The sequence below is a fragment of the Aptenodytes forsteri genome, unplaced genomic scaffold (assembly GCF_000699145.1).
Source record: "Aptenodytes forsteri isolate BGI_AS27 unplaced genomic scaffold, ASM69914v1 Scaffold242, whole genome shotgun sequence".
NCBI lineage: Eukaryota > Metazoa > Chordata > Aves > Sphenisciformes > Spheniscidae > Aptenodytes > Aptenodytes forsteri.
Window position 1 is genome coordinate 3,678,069 of NW_008795253.1, and position 10,813 is coordinate 3,688,881.

General features: G+C 36.5%; 1 protein-coding gene across 2 annotated transcripts in view; it reads right to left on the reverse strand.

Moving 5' to 3' along the window:
* KCNIP4 (potassium voltage-gated channel interacting protein 4) overlaps positions 1-10,813 on the reverse strand; it is a 56,890-nt gene that overhangs the window by 6,213 nt on the left and 39,864 nt on the right. For both annotated transcript variants that reach the window (XM_009279128.2, XM_009279127.1), the window contains 4 exons: positions 9,063-9,133; positions 2,587-2,694; positions 1,272-1,376; positions 876-938 (listed from right to left, as the gene is read on the reverse strand). In XM_009279128.2, the coding sequence (XP_009277403.1) occupies positions 876-938; positions 1,272-1,376; positions 2,587-2,694; positions 9,063-9,133 (347 nt within the window). The remainder of the gene's footprint in view (positions 1-875; positions 939-1,271; positions 1,377-2,586; positions 2,695-9,062; positions 9,134-10,813) is intronic.

Here is a 10,813-nt window from a genome sequence, read left to right on the forward strand (position 1 = left end):
TGGACTCGATGATCTTAGAGGTCTTTTCCAACCTCAATGATTCTATGATTCTATGATTCTATATCATGTTTTTTTCTTGTGTTTTTTAACTGACAAATTAAAAGCAGTAACTTAAATTTCTGAAAATACAACTTATCTTTCCTTGTATCGTCTCCTGGTCTGAGAGCAAGCTGGTTTCTGAAGGGCAGAGGAGTGGAAACAGGCTGTAATTCCTGCTGCAGAAGTTTATTCTCATTCCTGGCTCAAGAGGCAATGAGCTGCTTTCAGCCATTGAAGGAAATTAACAGCCACCTGGGTAGTGTAAATACTTGCAATTGATAATCACAATCAGTTCTCACTCCCCTGCCTTGAGAAAACTTGCCTGCTGTTAACTCCTGCCATCCAACAATTTGCAAGCTCCTTGCACTCTCTCTTTTTAAGGCCTCCAGCAGGTCATGACTCGCTGTTTGAGAAACACTCCTATAGATGATAAATTTTCAAGCAATATTATTATTATTATTGCTGTGACTATATGCCAATTGTAACAGGAATGTGTTCCCCAGCATGGGCAGAAGATAGAAGTAAATATTTAGCTGAATGTGAAGAAACTTTTTGCTGCCAAGTACAGAGAAAACACTGTTAAAGAGAGAGGGGATGCAGACATAGTTGTCTAATAAGGATGACAGCTTGTGTATAACATCTCTACTACATATTCAGGTCACAAATTTATTTACATTTTTAGTGGTTTTGTGTAGCAGTGTACGTACATACTCTACCTTGGGAAAATGCTGTCCCTAGTATTAGGATTACCGTCACTGTCACTCCAGGAATCTGTGTAGCACTAGGATAGTATTAGCCAACAGATACAGGTTCAATACTTATCACTGGGTACTTACTTTCTGGCAGCTGTCGATGAATTCATCTATGGTAACTACTCCATCTTTGTTTTTGTCCATTTTCTGTTCAGAAAGAATAATAATGTATGTTTATCCTCCTGAAATCCTGTGTAAAACAAGTCCTTTTTATTATTCATTTCAGTTACGTGTCAGCCTAGGAACAACCAGGTCAAAACGCTGCAAAGATGTAGTAAGTAAAATACTAGAATAAGCTTAAGGAGCTTATTGTTGAAAAAGTAAGGTGTCATGAGTAGATCTGAGAAACTTGGGATGGAACCACAGAGAAGAAAAAGGATTACAAAATCGATAGGATATGCAAAACTGTTACAACAATGAAAATCTTTCCATACCTGCTAACAGAGCAGTCTTTTTGGCTCCCTGTGTTATCTGACCCACCTGGAAAAATGTTTCCACATGTTGTCTAGGCGCATCCTCCTTGAGAACAGGATAGGTGCATTTTCCCATCATATCATATATTGCTTTCATGATATCAAGCATTTCCTGACGAGAAAAAAATGTCTGTGTCATGTAAGGTGCATTGTAGATACTGCTTTGACTCAGAACACATAAATGATTTTTAGGATTTATGTTTTAGAATAAAATTTTGAGATTGTGCCTGTTATTTTATGACTGAACAGCTTCAAGAAGGAACTACTGTGTTCCTAGAAATTCTAGCATGTTAGTTCAGCTTTCACAGATAAACTTGTGAAATACATGCAGATGTATGATTTTGATTTTAAATTATTTAGAATACGTGCAAGTTCATGCATTGTGGGAAGAATCTCCCCTGAGGTCTTGTGAATAGAACTAAACAGGAAAAGAAGTTCTGTAACAGCAAGGGAATGGTCAAAGCACATCAGCTTCTTACAACTGAATTTTCCCTAGAGAAAATAGAAACATCCATGCACACACCTGCACATATGCAAAGACTCCTCCTTTTATATCAAAAGCTTTGAATTTTGTTCATAGAGTGGCTTGTGAAAACTATAAGAATAATTATTTTAAAAATATGCAAAGACCTCCTTTTATATCAAAAGCTTTGAATTTTGTTCATAGAGTGGCTTGTGAAAACTATAAGAGTAATTATTTTTTAAAGTCATCTGCCAGTATGCTGAGAAATTATTCTGTAGATCTCCTTTTTATAATAAACACAAAGTGTTTTTCTGCAAGTGTAACATTATGCATTATATATATATATTTACATAAAGACCCAATTTTGAAAAACCATATATTTTTATGAAGGCACTCATTTGGTTCCACTGTAATTTAAGTGTGTGTTTAAATCCTTGCAGAGTGAAAGATGCAGGAATCTTTTTATATAAATTCTGTTTCAAATAAAAATTTTTAGAAGTAGATTTGTAAAATGCGTAACAATTGTGGCCCACTTACTTAATTCTTTTTTGTCCAAATATCCCACTGAACTACTTTATTCTAGTGACTGTATGTGCCAATACATAAGCATAAGTTGAAGCCAAACGTTTCTGTACCTGGAGAATTCTGACCTTTTACAATTTCTGTGATGATTTTCCCTTTTCAATTTTTATATATACCTTTAAAATGAGAAAATTTATTTTTTAGCATGTCTAGTTTCATATGTTATATGTTTATTTGTTAACATATCTAATTTGAGAATGAAGCCATTCTTCTTTGAAAGCAGGACTTACATATGCAACCTTCAGTTTCAGTGATTAGTGTAAAAAGTAGACCTTACCTCTTTAGTTATATATCCGTCCTTGTTTATATCATACAAATTGAAAGCCCAGTTCAGTTTCTCCTGTACTGTCCCTCGGAGTAAAATTGAGAGACCCATAACAAAATCCTAAGTAGACAAAAGGTCTTGGTCAGTTTGGAATTGAGCAGTTTTTCACAAACACTCAGAAATCCAGAATAAAGCGTTCGTCAGAAGCACGGAAGTCTGGAAAGATGTGTTGTTTCTTTCTTTTGCTTCATAGTAAGTGTTAAGGATTGATGGTTATTTAAATAACAATCTAGGCACTGTGTGCTACACATAATTAATAAGTAAATTGAGTAATTTTCTGTAAAATAAGCCATAATTTTCTGTTAGTGGATTTATCCTCTGAAATGCCTCACATAAGCAATTGCTGTTGAACTTAATACCAGGGAAAAGCAATCCCCATGATTTAATGGTCCAAAAAAAATCTTAAGTGGGTGTTAGATTAATCTAAGCACAGGAGACCAGTTTTGGGAGAACTATCTACTAAGGAACATTAAATTCTTGTTAAAGCTGTACCTTGTTGGAAGTGGAATATGTGGTTCCCAGACCTCTTAGATCAATCTGCTGCAGTCAACATTTGAAACTTCGTGTATGCTATAGTAGACCTCAATACTTAAACCTTTTATTGGAAACATGGTAGGGAATAATATTTATTATGTGTCCATGTGCCACCTTAATAGTTTTGTGACCCGCCGGTGCTCTATTGCTGTAAAGCTATTCCACAGAAATAAATCAGAAGACTTTTGAGCTTTTTTATATATAGTATTTGGTTATAGATTTTTGTTTCATAATTAATACTCTTTTGACAGCACAAACCTCATTTACATGTAGTGAGCATCTTCCAGATTGGAGAAAATATCAACTGGGATGTGTCATCACCTGTCTTCTGTATTTCTTAGCATGTTAACTTTTTTTTAAACAATGGGGTTTTTTCCCTGTCTCCTCCACCTTTTTCTATTTGATAAGCTTGTAAACCCATAAATCTGTGAAATCATCGCCATAATAGGTTGAGTAGAATATGACAAAAGCTTGTGTTTAAATGTGCATTTCTATGTCATTGGCAAAGACATACAGGAAGTCTTAGAGTAACATTAAAGCAGAGACTATAAAAGCTGAAAAATTTCTTATCAGCACCAGCAAAGTTTATGCATTTCCTTAAAACAGGAACAATGGAAAAGACTGCGCTGAGGTTAGACATAAGTTACAAAGGTTTGGTGTACCACACAGTCAGATAAGTATATAAGTATACCCGGTACAGTGAAACATACACAGATATCTCGGCCTCAGGTGGTCTAGTAGGCACAGACAGCTCTTTTGACAGCTTCTGTCTTTTTAACAATTCAAGTGGTATGCTCTGGGTTTTCTTAGTCTGTCATAAATTTCTGTGTTATTGGTATGTGTGCCCTTTGGGGTAAATGGATACATGAATCTTGAAAGAGTTTTGCTCAACTTGTCTTGTCTACATCTCCATGACTAATTGAGGGTCACAGGGTTAAATCTCCAAACAGCTCTTTAACAGTGTACCATTAAGTATTAAAATGTTCAAGAAATTCAGAACAGATTTGATCACATAACAGCATTAGCAATTAACCTTTTTAATTCAGTACCATTTCTTTACATCTTTTCTGCACTGTTTTACATTATCTACTAAGAACATTAAATTCTTGTTAAAGCTGTACCTTGTTGGAAGTGGAATATGTGGTTCCCAGACCTCTTAGATCAATCTGCTGCAGTCAACATTTGAAACTTCGTGTATGCTATAGTAGACCTCAATACTTAAACCTTTTATTGGAAACATGGTAGGGAATAATATTTATTATGTGTCCATGTGCCACCTTAATAGTTTTGTGACCCGCCGGTGCTCTATTGCTGTAAAGCCCTTGTTGGAAGTGGAATATGTGGTTCCCAGACCTCTTAGATCAATCTGCTGCAGTCAACATTTGAAACTTCGTGTATGCTATAGTAGACCTCAATACTTAAACCTTTTATTGGAAACATGGTAGGGAATAATATTTATTATGTGTCCATGTGCCACCTTAATAGTTTTGTGACCCGCCGGTGCTCTATTGCTGTAAAGCTATTCCACAGAAATAAATCAGAAGACTTTTGAGCTTTTTTATATATAGTATTTGGTTATAGATTTTTGTTTCATAATTAATACTCTTTTGACAGCACAAACCTCATTTACATGTAGTGAGCATCTTCCAGATTGGAGAAAATATCAACTGGGATGTGTCATCACCTGTCTTCTGTATTTCTTAGCATGTTAACTTTTTTTTAAACAATGGGGTTTTTTCCCTGTCTCCTCCACCTTTTTCTATTTGATAAGCTTGTAAACCCATAAATCTGTGAAATCATCGCCATAATAGGTTGAGTAGAATATGACAAAAGCTTGTGTTTAAATGTGCATTTCTATGTCATTGGCAAAGACATACAGGAAGTCTTAGAGTAACATTAAAGCAGAGACTATAAAAGCTGAAAAATTTCTTATCAGCACCAGCAAAGTTTATGCATTTCCTTAAAACAGGAACAATGGAAAAGACTGCGCTGAGGTTAGACATAAGTTACAAAGGTTTGGTGTACCACACAGTCAGATAAGTATATAAGTATACCCGGTACAGTGAAACATACACAGATATCTCGGCCTCAGGTGGTCTAGTAGGCACAGACAGCTCTTTTGACAGCTTCTGTCTTTTTAACAATTCAAGTGGTATGCTCTGGGTTTTCTTAGTCTGTCATAAATTTCTGTGTTATTGGTATGTGTGCCCTTTGGGGTAAATGGATACATGAATCTTGAAAGAGTTTTGCTCAACTTGTCTTGTCTACATCTCCATGACTAATTGAGGGTCACAGGGTTAAATCTCCAAACAGCTCTTTAACAGTGTACCATTAAGTATTAAAATGTTCAAGAAATTCAGAACAGATTTGATCACATAACAGCATTAGCAATTAACCTTTTTAATTCAGTACCATTTCTTTACATCTTTTCTGCACTGTTTTACATTCTTGATATAGCTTTTCCTGAAGTCCTTTGCAAAGGTCTCCAATAACTGTATTTTCTTAGAGTATTATATCTCAGAACTCTGAATTTATTTTTAATTTGGCACCAGCAACATTTTTGCATTTATTCTATCAAACCATATCTATTTTTCTTTTCCTGATTATTTCTCTTGCTTCCTTTCTTTGAAGCACTACCCATATGTTAGCTGGCTTGCTGGCATCATTTATATCCCCATTTGCAAGGCTGCTCTTCTATCATCGGTGTTAAAAACCATGCATCAAAAAAACTTGACTTTATGCTGTTTTGCATAGGACTGAATGTCCTTCTAAAAGCTGAGACAACTCAAAACCTTCTAGATGTGTGCTCTAAACTTTGCAAGAGCAGGTCATCTCCTTCCATATTGCATCAACATGTTTGGAAATCATACATAGTTCAGTTTGGGTGCATTGCCTTTGTCTGAGTGCTGTGCAGGAGTCCACCTCAGGAACAATAGAAAGGACTTACCATAGGAGGAAGTTGTGATTGCTTAAATAAGGACCAGTTAGGATGGGATATCTTTTCTACATACTTTCATGTAATTTAAGAATATAGCAATAAAATCGTATAGAAATGGAAAATCTGTTTCAATGGACACAGGCTAAATCCACAGGGTATTTTGGGCTAGATCCTCGAAGAGAAGAAGGCTCTGCATGGTGGAGGGTGATGCGTGTGTCAGGAGCGTTATAGCTATGGTAGCTGTTGAGCTAGTAATCTAGTGCAGAATGCCATAGTAAAGCAACAGTACTTAGGGTAGCAGCTAAGCTCAGAGAGCGTCTGTCTATATGCTTGTTACCAACAACTCAGTGACACTTGAATCAGGCACACCATTTAGCACGGAGCATGAACCCAAGTCCCCATTACAGTATTAGTGTACCCAGATGCGTTTTCCTTCCTGGTTTAGACATCTGATCTCTGGAGAGAGGGGGATCCTACTTTTAGAGACTATTTATTTTTGAAGCAAGATTCAAAGTACTGCTTGGACACTTACATCCCCTAAGGATGCCAACGCTGTCCACTGAGAGGGACTGTCCTGCTCAGCTAAGGAGAGGTGCATCTGATCTAGGGTCACAAAGGAGCCTAAAACTCCGGAGGAGTTCTAGACTGAGACACAACTCTAGGTCAGGTCTCTCTTCAGTCCATGACAGCAGAGTTAGAAGCACAGAAGTCTGTGCTTTGGTACTTGCCTTTACTCCTTTCCACAGCTTCTTATTTCCAACTTTCTAGCTTCCTGCTGAGCATGCTAATATCTGTGAAGACCTCAGTTAAATGCCAAACTCTTCTGTGCCTAACTTTGATTCTGCAAGAAAGGGGGATGTCTCACTGAAGGGTTGCAAAATGCAGCATCGTTGCACCTGTATTGGAGATTCTGTGTGCTCGGTATCACAGCCTGCCCACGTTCCAGTTCTGCACTAGAGCTCTATAGAGCCTCTGGCTGTGATCTGGGATTAACTCTTCCCACCCCCCTCCCCAGCAGTGGTTAATTATCTCTTAGCAAGGTTGTTGGTGACTTTCTGATTGCTTTATACCTCAGTAAATCTTTGGGGAGAACTAGTTCATTAATTAATTAATTAACAAGCTTAATATGTGCTGTCTTAAATCCATAGGAAAGCTTAAAATTATTCCACCTGATCATGTGTTCCTTTATGTCTTGTTCAAGGCCAGAAGAAGTAGGTAGGCAGGCACCTAAATCCATTTTTGGATTTACCCCTTAGGATTTTGGAAAGGAATCAAGTGATGAAAGTTAGTCACAGAAGTGGTGGAGCCCTGTTGCACATAAAACAAAGGTCACCGAGGAGGAGCTGCTCTTAAGAGGAAATACATTTCTTTGTATGTAATATATGTATTCTTATATATGTATTTTGTAATATATATAAATATATGATGTATATATTAATATATGATATATATAATATGAGAAATATAAATATATTTCTTTGTATGTAATATGAATATATGGATTGCTCTGTCTGAGTCTGTATTGAACAAAAGTAAGCTGGAAATGTCTGTTTTGGCAATGAAGAAAACACTGGTTCTTTTATTTTATTCCAAAGCCTGTTTTATACACAGACCTGCACTTTGAGATATTAAAAACCCTTAAAAAGGGCTTCATATCTACTGCATTTCTTAAGGTTTTCTGTCTGAGATACAAATGTCAACAAATTGTCCAGGAAAGATACAAAAGCTTATTTTGTTCTCATTATTCTTAATGATAACAGCAGAAATACTTCTCAAATACTGAGGCTAAGAATGTTTTCTCTCATTGCCTCTGCTGTTGCTGATTTGACCAGAAGGATTCCTTGTAGAATTAGCCTATGTACAGAAGATGTGAATAAAACCTCCATTCCTGCTTCCAGTTTCACACGGAGCTCATTGATTTCAGCTGCCCGGACAAAGGTAGATGGGGTTCATGTTTTTTTAAATAAATGCAAATAATCCCCCACAAAATGATCTGGTTACAGTCCCAGTTGAAGTATAGATTTCTGATCGCAGTGCACCTGCTTGGCGAGGCTTCTCCTTCCATATTACATCAATAATAAAGCAATGAAAATGCTTTCAGAAAAATTTCTGTCAGACCTCACAACATCATCCACTCAAGTAAACCATAAAAACATGTATAGGACATTTAAACAAATGTAAAGTGGGTGTATTTATCACAATCCCATCTCAAGTTGTAAGGATATCATTCGTCCATTAGAAACAAAACAAAACAAAGCAAAACATGACAAAGCAAACATATCCTTTTGCAAATGAACTGAGGGGTTTTTTTTAATTCTATAGCTTCAAATAATGTCTCCTTCACAGTATTTTGTACACCCTGTTTTCATCTGAACTATTGCAGTGAGTTGCCCTTTTTACCATGTTATTGCGTTGATGGTATCAGCCTTTGCAGGCGATGACATTGACCTTAGCAGGGAAAGGCAGAATTTTGAAAACAGATTGGGCAGTTAAATGGAGGAAGGGTGAATTTCAAACTCCTGTGCTTTTAAATACATTTGCTTTAAAGCCCTTTTTTGTAGAGCCTTGTCCTAGAAACTAATAGAGTGTGTAAGCAATCCTATTTTGGCTGAGTCATCCCCATAACATTAGTTGAAGCTCAGAGTCCTTCTCACCTTGCAGAAGCAGGGGGGAAGATAAGGATTATTTTATGTAACTTGTGTATAAATAGGGTTACCTTTTAAATGAACAGATTTATAAAAATACTACATAGCGGCACAGTCTGAGTTACCATTTTCGGATGTACAATTGTAAAATAGTAATGACTTTTGTTAATACATTGGAAAAACTTGAAACGAGTCACATAAGCTAAATCTTTCGTAATGTGAACCATAGAATAAAAGCCACCAAACTGGACTTAATTACAAGGAATGGCAAAATATTCAATTGCAGAGAAAGAAGTAACAGCATCACTTACCTCAAAACTTACAGATCCATTGTGATCAGTGTCAAATGCATTAAACAGAAAATGTGCATAAGTTGTGGAATCTACAATGTAAAACAGTAAAAATAATGCATAGTAAGCACATCTTATTTCATTTAATTTCATTCCATGAAAAAATTTGATACCAAGTAATTTTTTGATACCAAAATTTGATAGCAAGACTAAATTTTCAATTCAGTTTAAAGTTCTTTTTTGGCAGGGGAGAAGGTATAAATTATAAGTGCAAGTATGTGGGTAGCTACACTGTTAGGAACAGAAAATCTAAAATGCTAGTCTAGAATATCTTTATTCATTTCCATTCCCATTTCTACTAATCACTGATATCTGAATGAATAGCAAAGAAGTCATGTTATTGTACTCTGAAACAACCTGTGTTAATGGGAACGCTACTTTATCAGTTAAATGACCGTGACAGGGGATCTATCTCATACGTTAAAGAAGAAAAATGCGTTCATTTGTTCACTGCAAATGAGGGAAGCAGACACTACCATCTGTGCATCTGGCATATCGTTTTTACTCTGAAGGCAGGCCTGTTACTCAGGTGGAAGATGATCTTGTCAGAAAGCTGCTTCTGCGCTCCGGTCCAATGCTCACCCACAGGTGAGATAAAATCCGGTCCAGAGAAGCAGATTCTTAAAGCTGGTTTGCTGCTTAGGTCCCCTGAACATCATATGAGAGCTAGGTGCTTAAAACCTTGGAAAAACTGGCTGTGACTAACTGAAGTGGTCAATAAGACTCCAAAAGATGACCTTAAACAAGTGATCCCTTCACTAATTATTTGTATACTTTTCAAACCTACTGACTAGTGCATATCGACTCATTTTAGAAACACAAGACAGCGTGAATATAAAACTGTCAAGCCTCTAAGTTTTTGTAAAGACCCATCTTTCCATTTCCACTGAATGCTTTCTGAGAGGCACAACCTGCTCCAGGAGTAATACATGGCAAAGACAAAACTCCAGAGAGTGCCCTGTTGATGTGAGGTACAAGCTGCTGGGGCTGTGGGAAGTCAGCTTTCCTCAGTGTCCTTTCCCTCCATCAAAACCATGCAAATTAATGTAGGCTGAGGTATTGCTTACTTTTAATACTCATTGCTTTGCTCTTTCTACTTCATGTATTTACATTAATTTTAGGTTAATTAACATTAACCTCACAAACTTTTAGTAAAGTGAGAACTGATATGAAATCTGTGTCCCCCTTGCAGGGCAACCCCCCCCCCTCCATCATGGAAAAACCTCATCAGTGCTGAGATGCCTTTTTCTGATTTCTTGGCACTAAACCATTTTACCTTCCATATAAATCCTGAAAACCTTTATTTGTCACAGCCCAAAATATTGTTTTGAATTAAACTGAGTCATAGTCTTGGGTCACTCCCCTGAAATGCCACCTTGACCCCAAGGAACCAAATATACCAAAACTCAAAATGCTTCACAGATTCAGACCTGGTATTAGTAAGTAAAGTCTCTGGTCTTACTTCAATATGTTAATTTCATATGATGTGAAATAATTGTAACAAGAAAAAACTCTGCAGCTTTTAAACCTTATGTCTGTTAATGCATTTTCAGAGAATTAAGAAAAACCAACCCACTATTGAGACATTCTTTCATCCATCCATGTATCCAGTCATCAGTGTAATTTCTTAAGCATGGCCTAGCAGACAAATTCCCACTTTAACTGAAAAATGTAAATTTGTTGACTTGAGTTTATATTTAGGATTTTAAAAG